The sequence below is a fragment of the Salvia hispanica genome, chromosome 5, assembly GCF_023119035.1.
Source record: "Salvia hispanica cultivar TCC Black 2014 chromosome 5, UniMelb_Shisp_WGS_1.0, whole genome shotgun sequence".
NCBI classification, from domain to species: Eukaryota; Viridiplantae; Streptophyta; class Magnoliopsida; order Lamiales; family Lamiaceae; genus Salvia; species Salvia hispanica.
In genome coordinates, this window is record NC_062969.1 from 32,172,394 (window position 1) to 32,189,304 (window position 16,911).

Consider the following 16,911-nt stretch of genomic DNA (forward strand, 5'->3'; position numbering starts at 1 on the left):
AAGTACTCCCAAATTAATGATTTCTGTTTGGTTTCATAGTGGTACAAGGTGGAGTTGCAGAGGCCGCTGGAAAAGGGTGGAAGGCAGACATTGGCTTACCCTTTTGGGTAAGTCTTGGTCCTCTAGCAAAAAAAAAGGGTTGTCTCCTTTCCCACAATTGAAGCTTTCATTAATTTCCTTTGTTCTCTTAGAACTAATATTTGTTTTTACTTTGCAGGAGAATCTGCAAGTCCTCGGCTGTCAAGCTGCTGTCCGAGAAGGCTCGCTGCCTCGGGCCTTCGTGTTCGCTGCCTGGCTCGACGGCTGTGCGGATAGGGGCGTGGTTTCTCGAAGGTTGGGCTGGTGGAACGAGGCCCAGTAGCATTCCTTCGTAATAATATAGTATCCCGTATTTTCTTCAACAATTTCATATATGTGATGATCATATAGGTTAATGTCCTATGTTTTCGAACACCCTTAGTCCGGGTCTTGGGATATACATCTTCATATCCTTGTACACTTTCATTTATTTCTATTATATATATACATTGTTTTGTTTTCTTTGTTCATCCAATTATCTTTAAATCTTTATTTTACAAATTACGACGTTAAGCATTAACGAAATGTAATGAACTCCATATCACAACGAAAACAAGAGAGAAATAAATCTCTAGTTCGACATGAACATAACGAAAAGATAATAAAGGTGCGGGTATTACATATGTACTCCCTCCGTCCCACTTAAAATGCAATATTTGAGAATCGGCACGGGATTTTATGTAGTGTTGTTTTGTGAGTTAATGAAGAGAGAGTAAAGTAAGAGAGATGAAAAAGTAGAGATAGAGTTGTTTCCATTTAAGGAAACGTTTCATTTTTAATGGGACAACCAAAAAAGGAAAACGTTGCATTTTTAATGGGACAGAGGGAGTATATTTGTAGTGAGATAATTAAATCTATCAAAATCGAGTTGATCAAACAATTTTCAAATAATAAAATAGTCTACTACCAAATTTTGGTTTACTAATAATAATATTGTTGAAATTAGGATTTAGCATTAATTGTTCAGGGATAGAACTGAATTTATATAAAGAATCTAATTATCTTATCTATAGGTGATCATGCAGAGTAAAAATATATATTATATTAAGTATATTTTTACAAAAAGAAAATTTGCAGTATTGAGAATTGTACAGTAACGTAAAAAATAGTATAGATGTTTCATGTACCAACAAGCCGCGTCTAAAAGTGCAATAAATAAAGATAAACGTTTCAACGTTCAAAAGGAAAAGGACTATCATTATTCATTCATATAATAGTGTTAATTCAACCAATTACTGTCATGTTTTTGTGTAGTTTATCATTTGAATTTTTTTATGGTCATATGAGTTATCGATTTATTATTGTGTTAAAAGTGTGATTTACATTATTTTTAGTAGAGAAATATGAAGGATTGTTTTAAACATATTTTTCAAAAGTGTCAACACTTATAGTCTCTTCATCGTTGTCTAAATAATTGTGTTTGTCTTGATTCCATTTCAAATATGTTTAATTTATGTCTTTAGGTGTAAAATGAATTGAGAAGCATATTTATTGAATTATTATTATATAATATATTTTTCTATTCTGAAATATTATATAATTATGTTATTTTTTTATTTAGTTTAATCAATTAATAATTTAAAACGGTATGATAAAAAAAATATACCGTCGTGCATTGCATGTGGGTTAACACTAATTACTTATAAATAAATGCAGTACTCTACAATTTGCTTTTAATTCAAGACTACTTATTTCGGTCACCTACTTAGCCTACTTATTTTCAACTACTGCGTCAAATTACTACGGAGGGATTAATAGTAAGAAAGTCGATACAAGTAACATTTTAATTTCTTTGGAATATGTAGTACCCGTAGACATGCCCATGGTTCGTAAACCACCGGTTCCGGTTTCGGGAAATGTGGAACCGGAACCAAACCGTGAGGCTATTTCACGGTTCCGGTTTGGAACCGCCGGTTTTCCAGTGGTTTTTCACAGTTCCGAACCACCGGTTTTCGGCGGTTTTTCGCGGTTCCGGCTCGGTTACACGGGGTTTCGACCGTTTTTTACTGTTCCGGTTTGGAACCGTCCAGAACCGACGGTTTCGGCACGGTTTCGGTTCGTAAAATTTAAAATCGGAACCAGCCCACGGTTCAAAATATAGCGGTTCCGGTTCCGCGGTTAACCGCCGGAACCGAAAACCTCAGGCATCTCTAAGTACTCGTACTATATTAAAAGAAATATTAATTGGAATATAACAAAATATGCGTGGCCCACAACGTGTCAGCTTAACCGTAGATCTAGACTGTTTTAATCCAACGTCCCACATTTCCGCATTCGCTTCATATAATTCCTCAACTTCCTTCTCTCTCTCTTCCAACACTGAACGAGCAACTAATTCATCGCGCGACTCTCTCTTTCTCTGCAATTCCTGCATTTCCGAAGGTACGTTTCGCTTTCATTAGATTTTCATTTCGATCGCCTCGTCTCATGCATTCTTTCTCTTCCTAATCATTTGGATTTGGTGGTACTCCTTTTTCTCTTTTTTTTCAATTCGATGTATCGGATCTGCATGCTTAGAGTTATTAATTTCGAGACATGTATTTTGTGAATCCTTTGCTTTTTTTTTTGTTTATGAAACGCATTAAATTCGAGTTCTGATCAAGGATATTTATAAGTTACCAATAGGAAATATGCAATAGGCGTTGGATTTAGTTTTAATTATTAACTGATGAAGTTTATTCGTGAATTTATATTGGACGATCGTCATGGATGATACAAATCTCCTTTTCAATTCTCATATGCACAGGAATTGAATGTTTTTAGTTGGAAATGATATTTTCATTGTTTGTATAATCCACATTATTGACGTTGCTATGTTATTTAGTCCTGTTTATTTGTTTCAATTGCCAAAAATACCTTTGTTTATGTTTTCAATGACCAAAACAAACCAGTGTCTTTTATTATCATTGTTGCATTAATGATGGCTGCTCATAAGGTTGGTTCTGTATTTTAGTGGGAAATGAAAAAAATTCCTCATATCAGTTGAAAACAGGATCCTGGAATAATTTTAAATTGCGGATAAACACATTATACGATTTATGAATCACAGATTGTGCTAATTGAAGCTACTTTCTTAGTATTAGAACTAGTGCAAAATGGCAGATGGAGAGGACATTCAGCCACTCGTCTGCGACAATGGAACTGGAATGGTCAAGGTATATTATTTATCATAAATTTGTTGTTTGTAGTCTGCTTTCTGGCCTTTGATTTGATCTGATTGTTTAAATCATTTTGTGGCTTAGGCTGGATTTGCTGGAGATGATGCCCCACGAGCTGTGTTTCCTAGCATTGTTGGTCGGCCCCGTCATACCGGTGTGATGGTGGGCATGGGCCAGAAAGATGCATATGTGGGCGATGAGGCTCAGTCGAAGAGAGGTATTTTAACTCTCAAGTACCCGATTGAGCATGGCATTGTGAACAACTGGGACGATATGGAGAAGATCTGGCATCACACGTTCTATAACGAGCTACGTGTTGCCCCTGAGGAGCACCCTGTTCTCCTGACTGAGGCTCCACTCAACCCTAAGGCTAACAGAGAGAAGATGACTCAGATTATGTTCGAGACATTTAACGCTCCTGCTATGTATGTCGCCATTCAGGCTGTTCTGTCTCTGTATGCCAGTGGTCGCACTACTGGTGAGCATCTTGTATCAACTAATCAGTATGTAAATTGATATAAATGTTGATAACATATAGAATTTTGTTATCTTTCTTGTGAAGGTATTGTGCTGGATTCTGGTGATGGTGTCAGTCACACTGTCCCCATCTATGAGGGGTACTCACTACCACATGCCATTCTTCGTCTCGATTTGGCTGGGCGTGACCTTACTGAATACCTGATGAAAATTCTCACTGAGCGCGGTTACTCTTTTACCACCTCAGCAGAGCGTGAAATTGTGAGAGACATGAAGGAAAAGTTGTCTTACATTGCCCTGGATTACGAGCAGGAGCTCGACACTGCAAAGACTAGCTCTTCCGTGGAGAAGAGCTTTGAGTTGCCTGATGGGCAGGTGATCACCATTGGAAACGAGCGCTTCAGGTGCCCTGAGGTCCTCTTCCAGCCCGCACTGATAGGCATGGAAGCTGCTGGTGTCCACGAGACCACATACAACTCCATCATGAAGTGTGATGTGGATATTAGGAAGGACTTGTATGGAAACATAGTACTCAGTGGTGGTACAACCATGTTCACCGGTATTGCTGACAGAATGAGCAAGGAAATCACGGCCCTCGCTCCAAGTAGCATGAAGATCAAGGTCGTTGCGCCTCCCGAAAGGAAATACAGTGTCTGGATTGGAGGCTCCATCTTGGCATCCCTCAGCACTTTCCAACAGGTTAGCTGCACATCTTTAAACACTTGTTTTTTTGTAATCTAGTCGAAATTTATATGTGGTCTTCGTTGCAGATGTGGATTGCAAAGGCTGAATATGATGAGTCTGGTCCATCAATTGTGCATAGGAAGTGCTTCTAAACATATGGATGCATGGTTTTTTTTTCTTACATAACGGCTGGAAGTGCAGGTCACACCACACTAGTTATAACTTTGATTTTTTTTTTCTCTTGTATTTTTGCTGGTTCTAATTTTGAATCGATGAACTTGAGAGGCCAGGTTTTTTATTTCTTGAAATGTTCGTATTATCCTTGATAAGAAGTTTTTGGACATAGTTTCTTTTGTACTTCAATTCTCTTCGTATATTTTAGCGTCAGCCAAAATTTTCTTTTATGTTTGTTTGGCTGGAAAGTATAGTTGTTAAGAAAAATAATTATTAGCATTATGATTTCTAGGATTGTGATTTCTAAGATTATAATTTATGGATTTATGATTCCTCGAAAAATGATTAAGAGAATATGATTGATGATATTATTGCATTTGGAAACATGATAGGATATTAAAACTATAGTTTTCGAATTTTAAAATAGAAAACCATGGAATTTTTAACAATGAATAATTCATATATACAAGAAACTAAATATCAAACTTAACATAAAAAAGCGACAATATAGTTATATTTTTCCCCGTCTCATTTCATGTGACACATTTCTTTTTCGCACTCTCTACATTATTTTCTCTATTATTGTACTTTCTTTCCATTTTAATTATGTATTTATTATAATTTTTCAAAAATACGTGCGAAAAAAAATGTATCACATGAATGGAACAGAGGGAGAGGGAGTACGATTCTAGTATTGATACATATGGATATGGAGAGAGAGAGAAAGAGAGATGATCGAAAGATAACCGTTTTTAAAATTTAATCATTGGGTTTAAGGGATGAAAAAGAATCCTTAAATTACTACGTAGCTTTCCATGTTTTCTGAATCAGTTTCCTTTTTTTATTTTCATATAATTTCACCAAACATGAGAATTTTAATAATTGCGAAACATATTATTTTCCATATTTTTAACCAATGGCGGATCCAGGAAGGGTCTTGTTAGGTTGAGATTATTTAGCTAAATTGAGAAATGAGATGCAATATGGGCCACTAATCCACAAGATTAACAAAATGTCAACAAATACCACATTATGTCAACAAGGGGGTATAATTGTAATTTCATTAATTAAAAAACTTAAAACATAAAAACGTATTTCAATCCAATTTCTTAAAACCTCTCTGCTGAAAAATCTTCAAATCTTCATACAATTCATACAATTCGAACCCCTTCAAAATCTGCAAAATCTCGCTGATCTTCAAAATTCAAACCGTAAACATTCAAACAGAGTTTTCTACAATGACGATAGAAGAGCAAAATCGAAAAGAATCGGTTGAAACATCGATTGAAGCTGAATTGGCTGAAGCAGCGATCGAAGAGAATAGGCATTCCAAATCGGCGACGGTTGAAGCGACTTCTTCAGGTTAAGAAATTGATTCAAATTTTAAGTATATTGCTTCGATTTTGGTGTATTAAAACACATCTGGATTTCGTTTTTTATGAATTCGATTCCTGCTAATTTTTTTTGTTGATTAGCGATGGTAGAATCGGAAGTTGTGGATGATTGAGAATTTGACATTCCTGCTAAATTTGACAAAAATAAATTCGTCGCAATTTACCTCCCAGAATTTGGGGCCGATCTGGTTGCGACATTGATGTGGAATTGTGGATGATTTCTCTGATTTTCCTTGATTTTGGGGGGATTTTCCTTATTCGATTTCATTAGTAGTATGATTTTGATGTGATTAATACTAGAATAATCAGTTTTCTTATGAATTCAATTTCTGATGATTTTTTTGTTGATTAGCAATTGAAGAAGCGCAATTGAACATCAGAGAACATCAAGCATCACCTTCCAGTTAAGGATTTGTTTAAATTTTTAAGATTATTGACATTTTATTCAATAGCTATTGACATAGCTATAAAAGTATACATCTGTTAACATGATATTGTATATTGTTGACATAGTGTATGTTTGTTTGAATGGCTGTTGACATAGTTATATTCACATTATAAACAGGATCAATTTCACTAATTAGACTGTGCATTATAAACAAGATATTGACATAGTGTATGCTTGTTTGAATGACTGTTGACATAGTTATATTCACATTATAAACAGGATCGATTTCACTAATTGATTGTTGACTGTTGATATGGCGCTGGTGGTACCAGTCGTTGCCGTTAGCCATCAAGAGGCCGCGGCCGGTGAAATGCTTGGAGCCCTGCTGCTGGAGCCAGGATTTCACGGAGAGGCTGCTGTATTTGGACAGAAGCTCTTTGATGATGTGTGATTCGGTGAGGCACAGCCGTGGCTCCACTCCGTTCCAAAATATGAAGCGTTTTTCTGAATGAATAAATGAATGAATGAATGAATGATGTGGTACATATATATATACTGTATGTTTTGGACCAGAGGATGTAATGGGGGAGGAGACGGGAGATGATATTGTGGTGGAGAGAAAGGCAGTCGTTGGCGGTGAAGTTGGGTCCATTGAGGAAGAACAAGTGCCTCAACAACAAATGCCTGATGTTGATGACAGTGGTGTTGGGTCTTCCCAAAACCTACTCCCAAAAGAATTCATACAGAATGTAGTGAAAACCATTAATCACATGAATTACGGGAAGATCAATCTTGTCAAGGTCCTTAAAGAAGCTCCCTCACACATCAAATCTAATTTTTTATTTGGATTGGTGTGTGATATGGCTAGATCTGCACTTGGAAGCCAAACGACTCCACTTGAATCTGTGGCCGACAAGTTTCTTCATTTGTCCAAGACGTTCCTTCAAGACAAGCCTGATACTTTTGATCACTGGAAAACAATATCTGAATCAATAGTTATTGCTGAAAAAGAAAAGGAAGTTCTTGAAGATTTGACTGAATTTCCAACTTTTAAATTTGGACATTTCTTTGATGAAGTAAGTACATCATTTTGTTTACATATGTTTCTCTGAGTTGACATTAGATTACTCCTACAGTTTATATACTAACATTGTAGAACTAATTTACAAGCAGTATGCAGAAGAAAGAAACAGAGAAAATATCCCTACATCGCCAGGTTATGATCCTAAAGGGGTGAGCCAATGAATCAGCCTCTCCTATCTCACCACCAGCTGCAGGCCCAATGGATGACGCACAAGTTGAAAGGAACAAAGAAAAACAACAGGAGAAAGGGAAAGAGAAAGAAGAGAATATTGTTAAAATAAAATAACTATAACTAAGATTAAATAGTATATTGTTTTTATAAAATGACTGAATTTTTGTTGACATGGCTTGAAAGTGTAGTTGACATTTGGTTATAATTGTTGTCGACATGATTTGTACGTGTTGTTGACATGACTTATAATTGTTGTTGACATGGTTTCTATGTGTAGTTGACATGGCTTATAATTGTTGTTGACATGGTTCTATGTGTAGTTGACATGACTTATAATTGTTGTTGACATGACTTATAATTGTTGTTAACATGGTTCTATGTGTAGTTGACATAGTATGTAACATAGTTGACATGGCTTGTACGTGTAGTTGACACGATATGTACCGTAGTTGACATGACTTGTATGTGCCGTTGACACGATATGCACCATAGTTGACATAATTATATTAGTTGTTGACATGACTAGTATATATAGTTGACATGATTTTTAACTGTAACTAACCTTAAAAACATGAATTATAATTGAGCATAATTAAATTATATGTTTAAGTAATCTTAAATTATATGACTACATCTCCATGTGTTAGTAATCTTAAATTATATAGTTGGATGGGTTTTAAAACTATTATTGTGGATTCTGAATTTTGAACTTAGCAGTTATATCAAATGTTAATCAGTTCAACAAATTGTATTGAAATGTCAACAACCTATAACCAAATGTCAACAGCTTGTATAAAGTGTCAACAACTCAGAAAACAAATATTATAATTAATAAAGAAAATTATAAGATAGATGTCATTAGAGAGCAAAATCAAATATCAACAACTAATAAGATAATGTCAATAACTTTTAGTATATGTTAACAACTAAAAAACAACTCTGATTGTTGTAGACATGGCTTGTACGTGTAGATGACATGACTTATAATTGTTGTTGACATGGTTTCTATGTATAGTTGACATGGCTTGTACGTGTAGTTGACATAGTGTGTAACATAGTTGACATGGTTTGTACGTGTAGTTGACACGATATGTACCGTAGTTGACATGACTTGTATGTACCGTTGACACGATATGCACCATAGTTGACATAATTATATTAGTTGTTGGCATGACTAGTATATATAGTTGACATGATTTTTAATTGTAATTAACCTTAAAAACATGAATTGTAATTGTAATTACCCCTCCAGGCAGGACTGGGGCAGCCTGGACGCCCTCATCAGCGAGTAGCACGGAGGCAAGTCTGACAACTTGTATTAAAATGTCAACAACTTATAACCAAATGTCAACAATTTTCAGCCACTCATTCACAATTTTCGCGCAATGTCAACTACTCAAACATTATGTCAACTAGGGGGCATAATTGTCATTTTCGCGATGTCAACTACGGAGACATTATGTCAACTACAATGTCAACAGCGAACATTATTTATGTCAACTATGATGTCAACAACAAATTTTATTTATGGGAACCACGATGTCAACAACAAACGTTATTTATGTCAACTATTATGTCAACAACAACATTTTACAAATAATTAATGTCAACAACGAATATTTTCATGTCAACGACCTATATTATTTATGTCAACAACAACGTTTTACATATAAATCATGTCAACAACAACGTTTTACATATAATTCATGTCAACAACAATGTTTTACATATAATTCATGTCGTTGAAGCCGGATTTGACTGCAGAACAATACGACAACGATCCAAGGGCCTTTGCTGCGAAGTCCACTATACGCTCCCTCACAGCTGCTTTAGACTTGTTAAATGTCACCTTCCCATAAAACAGTTCCTGTTTTAATTTTCAATCAATCAATCAATCTCAAGTGCAATTAGCATGTTATGCAGCATTGCAATCTTCAACTAAGTAATTCGAGCTTTATACTACACAACCGCGCTTGAAAAAAAAGAACCACACACAAGATTTCATGAATTATAAGATCAAGAACCGATGTAGGAGATTCACAATGTACCTGATGGTGGAAAAAGGCTTCCAATACATGGAATGTTGATGAAGAGTTGATCTTATTAGCTATATGCAGAGCCTTAGAAGTTGCAAATGAATTATCATGATAACTGCAATCCAATCAGATTCATCTCTCAAATTATGCAAATTGCATAAGCAAGCAATCATAAATTGGAATAACAAATCCTACAACATAATGGGAAAATATGTAAACAAACTGAAACAGATAATGTCAACTAGCATATCTTAATTGACCCACACCAGCACCAACATCTCAGACATTATATCATGGACTCTCAACCCTATCCATAACACCTTCCTCCACCAACAAACACCACAGCAGAGGTTGTTCAGACAGGGGAGGTTGCATTTTGCATACAACTATTTTGTATATCAACAAAATGTCAACAAAGAGTATAGCTACATAGAATATTTAACAGGTAACATACATCAGACATCCTATCATGGACTCTCAACACTATCCATAACCCCTTCCTCCACCAACAAACACCACAGCAGGGGCTGTTCAGACATGGGAGGGTTCATTTTGCATAAAACTATTTTGTATATCAACAAAATGTCATCAAAGAGTATAGCTACATAGAATATTTAACAGATAACATACATCATGCCAACAGATTTGCATTTATGTCAACAGAACATCAATTTAAATATCAACAGTGCATTTATGTCAACAGAGTATAATTCACCAACATAACACAAAAAAATCATGTTAATGAAACAGAATAATCAACAAAGAGTATAGCTACAGAGTATAATCAGAATTTAAGAGATAGCTTGATTTTATTATCAGCACATGAACATTGTCATGGGAGTGTGTTGTAGAAATAAAATTCTGTAATGCTAAATCTGATGGTCGTGCTTAGGCAACATTAGGCGGCCATGCCATTTTGTGGTCTCTGGACTATTCGTCGGTGTTGTGACCAGTAAAATTGCCAAATTTTAATGCGTATTATAACCTCCTTTGGAGGGTACAAATTTTTAATTTTGCTGTTGTAAGATTTTGAAAAGTTTTATGGTTAATCTACTCAATTTCCTTACATAAGTTTGTGACAAATAGTAAATTTTTCTGTTTGCAGTGCAATAAAATTCGTCAAGATGTCTTTTAATCCTCTTTCTGCAATACTCAAAGAAAACAAACTCGAAGGCCAAAATTACATAGAATGGAAACAAAAATTTGGATATCGTTCTCACAACAGAAGAGTACAAGTTTGTGCTCACTACTCCACAGCCTCCAGTTCCCGCGGCTAACGCAGCGGTGGGAGTTCAGAATGCGCATAAACGGTGGCATAAGGCGAATGAGATGGCTAAGTGCTACATGTTGGCATCTATATCTTCAGTACTCAAGCATCAACATTCTGCCATGGCGACTGCCGCCGAGATTATGCAAAATCTTGTAAATCTTTTTGGTACTCAGAATCGAACGGCTAAGTCTCAAGCTTTTCGGAGTATCATGACGAAGACAATGAAGGAAGGCACATCTGTGAGGCAACATGTCCTCGAGATGATGAGCCACCTCAATCAGATTGAGGTTTTGGGAGGGACGATTGATCCCGAGTCCCAGATTACTATAATCCTTCAAAGTCTTCCCCCTAGCTTCCAGCAGTTCAAGCTCAACTTTGAGATGAACAAGCGGGATTACACTTTGGCTGAGCTGCTGACTGAGCTTCAGTCGGCGGAGGACCTCATGGTTCAGGCTAAGATAGCTATGCTGAGTTTGGCACCTAATCTCTTGTCACGACCGCATTTTGCTAAGGATAGCGAAAGCGGGTAAACCGCGACTTATGAAAGGATTTAAAGAAATATGGAAGAAATGGAAATAGAACTTGCACTTTGAAAAGTCAAACAATATCATAAGATTGGATCCAAGTATTCGATTACAAGGATTTAAATGACAATAGCATTTCATCAAAATGAATCAGAGTTACGATGTTGAGAGTTTATAATTCTCTCTTAACTAACTGCAGCGGAAAGGTCCAAAGAACGACGTCGCGTATGAAGACACAATGCAGGTGACAAGATGATTACATGATCGTGAGATCGAAGTCCAGCTGGGCGACGCTACTAAAGTGGCGGCCGTTGCAGTGGGAGGCATTTATTTACGTTTTAGTAGTGATAGATTTTTGATTTTGAAGAATGTTTTGTTGATACCTACTTTTAGAAAAAAATTAATTTCAGTTTCTAAATTGTCTTTTGATGGATATTCGATTTCTTTTAATAACAATTGCGTTATTAAGAAAGATGGTTCTTATATCTGTCGTGGTATCATGGAAAACAATCTGTACACAATCACTTCTACACAATTTAATCAACGTAAATCAGAACTCAATGCTACATCGAAAGTTTCAAAGAAAAGAAAAGAACCTTCAATTTCAATGAACGAAACGTACTTATGGCACCTTAGACTTGGTCATGCCAACGAAAGAAGGATTCATGCTATGGTTGATCAAGATCTTATTAAAGGTCTTGAGAAGGAGCCGTTTTCAAAATGTGAATCCTGTTTAGAAGGCAAGATGACTAAGAGACCTTTTATGTCAAAGGGTAATAGGGCCAAGGAAGTACTTGAGCTCGTTCATACTGTTGTGTGTGGACGAATGTCAACTGAGGCAAGGAGCGGTTTTCGATACTTCATCACCTTCATTGATGACTTCTCGAAAATTGGATACGTCTATTTGATGCGCTACAAGTCTGAAACTTTTGACAAGTTCAAGAAGTTTAAGGCTAAGGTAGAGACGCGTCATGGTAAGAGTATCAAATGCTTGCGATCTGATCGCGGAGGCGAGTACCTAAGTGCCGAGTTTTTGGACTACTTATCAGCGTCGGGAATTCAATCCCAAATGACTGCGCTGGACACACCCCAGCAGAATGACGTAGCTGAAAGAAGGAATAGGACTTTGTTAAACTTGGTCCGATCAATGATAAGTTATGCATGGTTACCAATTTCGTTTTGGGGACATGCCTTGCTATCAAAAAGTTATATATTAGACAACTTACCTTCTAAATCAGTTCCTACTATCCCATATGAGTTGTAGACTGGGCGAAAGCCCAATCTGGAACATCTCAGAGTGTGGGGGTGTCCGGCTCATGTATTGGAAAAGGATCCAACTAAGCTGGAATCTAGGACGAAGGTATGTGTGTTTATAGGTTACCCTAGAGGATCGAAAGCTTATGAATTCTATAGTCTCCGTGATAAGAAAGTAATTGTGAGCACACATGCCACATTCTTAGAGGAAGACTTTGTGGTGAATCATAGGTCCAGCAGTGAGATAGCTCTTGAAGAGCTAACTTCAGTCACAAGTTCCATTAACCAAGAACAACTACCTAGTGTAACAACAATTCCAGAAATTTCAACTACTACTCCAAATGTTGTAGTGCCGCGTCGCAGTGGGAGGGTCTTGTTGGGACTACCGCAGCGGAAGACACGGAAACCAAACAGGTCCTTGACCGGATCTATTTAGGTGATTATGCATTCAACTCCAATTTCATGCAATATTCATAGATCTATAGATATAACATCAAATAAACACATAATCATGCATATTCGATGTAGATTCGATTGTTACCTCATAATCCATCATTGGATTGACGTTGCTAGCTGCACCACCCGGAGATCCTTGGTTTATCGACCACGAATCTTCCGTACTATTCTCTTGTCCTTGATTCTCCATCCGTGTGGGCGGATCTTAGATAATCAATTAAATAACTTTGAATGGATCTAGGGAAAACCAATACAAACACCAAATTGTCTAGATCTAATCCTATGAATTAGGATAGATCAAGAACAATAATCAAAACCCTAATTCTCCCACGTGCTAGGCACGAAAATCGAGACAAGTGAGAGAGAAGAGGGAGGCGCCGATTTGCCTCCTAGGGTTAGGGTTTTGTGTTGTCTTGGATTGTGTGTTAGGGTTTCCCTTTCATTCATTATTTATAGTGGACCTTATTGGGCTAGTAAGGGGATCCATGGAATGACTTAAGTGTTGGGCTCACCCATTAGATAATTTACTAATTAAATCAAATGACCCATGATTTAATATATTATCAATGGAATATTATTTTATTCCACTAAAGAATAATATTGCACTCCCACTTAAATCACCAAATTACAAATAACTTGGGTCCATTTTATTTTATAATATTTCCCGCGTTTAAGATTATCTTGATCCGTCAATTTAGTTTGATTTTATTTGTTAAAATCTAGTTTAACTCATGCATCGACTATGTACTTATTGCCTTGCATGCATAGCTAGTACATGTTTAGTTATTCTTTGAATGTGGATACCTGCCTTATCTGCTTAAGAGATAATTAAACTATTAAAACCACCAACAAGAAAATATGAAGCGATAATTACAACACGTTTGTATATGGCCTCCATAAAATTGGTCTTAGTGCGAAGTAGTGACCGGCCTGTCTTTACGGGAGGAACATTACCAGTTCGTAAGTTTGGACTTCTCTAGATAAAGGTTATTAAAATCGTAAAATTAGTTTTTCATGTTATTATTCGTGGAATAAATTCCAACTGCGCAGATTTCTGAATAATAAATTCCTCTTTCAAACACCTCATTGGGGATCACCCTTTTAGGGATTTAATCATACCACACTGGGCACGCGAATTCTATGAAATAATATTCCAATACCTTCATGTTATTCAATTACTACCACCCAAGATATCATGAACTTGAGTTACGTACAAACTCTCACATATTGATAAGTCAAAGTGGCGTTTGATTGAATAAACAATATTGATATTAATATCATAGACTAGAAAATACTAAACTTTCTGAAATATATTCTTTCAGTAGATAGCAATAAAGAATACATTTCGGATTAGATCCTTTCAGTGCTTTACCACACCGGTGTTACTAATCTCATCTTAGGTAAGAGAGAATTATCACAAACACCGCAACCATTCCAATAGGTAGCCAAAGCCTATCTAGGTTGTGAATACGTTTTTCTTCTTACTAGATCTGGCCAAGTCCCCTACTGGAAAACTCATGAGGAGATTCATCGAATTTCCCTACTTGACCTTCTTAGTAAAAAGCCTTAGACTTGTTTATCATATTTCAATAATAAACCATTTATATTATATTATTTATTCTCATAAATAGGTAAACAAGTGGATGTGGCGTTTCTCGTATACATGCACAAGCTGACTGTACAAAGGCATGTACGCTCGAATCATCTTTTAGTATACAAACCCCAACAAAAATGGTAGGGTGACAACCTCTTTTCTTCATGCTAATTCTTCTATCTATAGGACGGTATGACACAAATCCCTAGAGTTGCTCCTTCTTGACTTGATAATTTTGCCCATAGGATATTTCTGTAACATCCCCATCTCTGAATATGCATTATTTTGAATATTTTTACATATTATTGTCTATTGAAATAGACAAAATAAGTTATTAGAGGTTACTAGATAAATTAAAAATTGTATATTATGTGTGTATATTTATATATACACTTGTAAGATATGAGTAAAGTTAATAATTTATACGTAGGAAAACTATAGAGTAAATATAAAATAAGCTATATGTCTACCTATGCATATACGTGCGTGTAGGTAATAGGAAAAGAGTAAAATTATGTATAGTTTTTCATTTTTATAGTAAGCAATATAATTATGTCAATGGAAATATGCATAAGTAATCTAATAAATAAACAACTGATATCTAATTGTAAATGTATGTACGTGTACACCGATAAGGTGTCCACAATGTCTCATTTTGACAGCAATCTAAATTAAATTTGACCTAAGGAAGAATGTTGGCTATCATGTACTTTTCTTTTAATAAAACTGAAGGAACTGTCTGGATTGTCGCAATGTGAAATGAAAATAATCACAGACTGATCAAGAGGACATCGACCAACGACCAATTGATCCAGCAGAGAACCTTTCAACTGACATGCAATGACTCGTAGATGGATCAAGCGACAGAAGTATCAAGAAGACTCCTAAAAATCTATCTACGTCTCGTCGGTCGCACAAACCAGAACGAGGAACCTTCAAAGCCTTAACCCACAATACTATTAACTAGTAAAGGGAAGTAAGGGTCGAATCCCACAGAGATGGAGGTGTTCAACATGTGTTGTGGACATTTTGGGATGGCTGCTGCCACGCATTCAGAGTGGGTTAAGTTGTTATCCTACTTGACTAAGCGGACTGAAAAGAAATTTATCTAACGGATTAACTGGACTCAAATGGAAATTACGCTACAAGACAGAAAAGTAAGTGGGACTGAAATCGACGCTAACAACTTGGAATACGTGTAAAAACAATCATGCTGATACTTTCCTGAAATAGCTAAACAAAAGGTAAAAGCAAAGTGGGGACCAAATCCCTTAACTAACAAAATCTGCAGAAGCTGCCGAAAAGCAAAAGGTGGTGCAAAAGACTGTAGATCTGAATTCTTAACAACTAACCACTTCATCTTCTTCATGTGATCGACGAGAAAAAGAGCATATACAGGATTTCAGACATCATTAAACAGAGCAATACTAGAAAGCAAGTGTAAATGCGAAAATCTAATCTACTTGACCAAGCGGAATCGAGAAACGAATAGTAATAAACCATGATCATGCAAACTCGAAACAGAGGACTCCAGATCTACTCAATCTAACATGGTCTACCAAAACCAAACATAATCACATTCAGATCTATGAAATGAAACATAAACAAACTAGATCTCAACCTCCTAAAACTAACAATTGTGAAAAACACCCAACAAAAATTAGACGAGCTCCATACAACGAAATCCAACAAGCACAAGCAAAAACATCCATGATTTGGAGTTCAAACAACTTCCAACTAAAATCAAAAGACAAACTACAGGTTCAACAACAACAATCACATAACTAAACTACTAAAGTATCTCAAATGTCATCAATTGTTTCAAAGCACGAAAGTAAAACTAGGCAGAAATTAATGATTGTTTCTTCGTCCTCGTAAGACAGTGGAACACAGGTAATACGACTGAACAACACCACCAACAGCTAGAGAACAACCCCATCCCAAGTGTCCAGAAACTAACTAAGGATCTGGAGAGTAAATGTGAGCTTGGAGACTTGAGCTAAAAGGAGAGCTCGCTTCATTCTTCAATTCCCCCAATTTTTATAAGGAGGCTTGAGGCTCTAATCCCTAGGGCAATCCTTCTTTGAATTGTCGTTTGTGCCCTTGTAAAAGGATCTTTAGAATATGCTCTTTTATCTTCCTTCCGCTCTTGTTGCTTTCTTCTTGATT

At 36.2% G+C, this 16,911-nt stretch overlaps 2 protein-coding genes and 1 long non-coding RNA gene across 4 annotated transcripts; all 3 read left to right on the plus strand.

The window, feature by feature from the left end:
* On the plus strand, positions 1–540 carry LOC125190495. Its single transcript, XR_007170929.1, has 2 exons — positions 1–138; positions 218–540. It is a non-coding gene; the product is annotated as an uncharacterized LOC125190495 (long non-coding RNA).
* Positions 541–2,398: 1,858 nt separating this feature from the next.
* LOC125188041 (actin-11-like) lies at positions 2,399–4,858 on the plus strand. Of its 2 annotated transcripts, none has more exons than XM_048084775.1 (5): positions 2,399–2,460; positions 3,156–3,233; positions 3,321–3,714; positions 3,799–4,412; positions 4,484–4,858. In XM_048084775.1, exons 2-5 carry the CDS (start codon positions 3,174–3,176, stop codon positions 4,547–4,549), a joined length of 1,134 nt encoding a protein of 377 aa, XP_047940732.1. In that variant the 5' UTR covers positions 2,399–2,460; positions 3,156–3,173; the 3' UTR covers positions 4,550–4,858. The 2 variants fall into 2 exon arrangements, with proteins under 2 accessions (XP_047940732.1, XP_047940733.1); XM_048084776.1 differs by having other exon boundaries at positions 2,403–2,460; positions 3,162–3,233.
* Positions 4,859–10,973: 6,115 nt separating this feature from the next.
* Positions 10,974–12,779, plus strand: LOC125189858. The gene is made up of 4 exons (XM_048087087.1): positions 10,974–11,066; positions 11,196–11,440; positions 12,075–12,412; positions 12,703–12,779. Exons 1-4 carry the CDS (start codon positions 10,974–10,976, stop codon positions 12,777–12,779), a joined length of 753 nt encoding a protein of 250 aa, XP_047943044.1.
* The last annotated feature ends 4,132 nt before the right edge of the window (positions 12,780–16,911 follow it).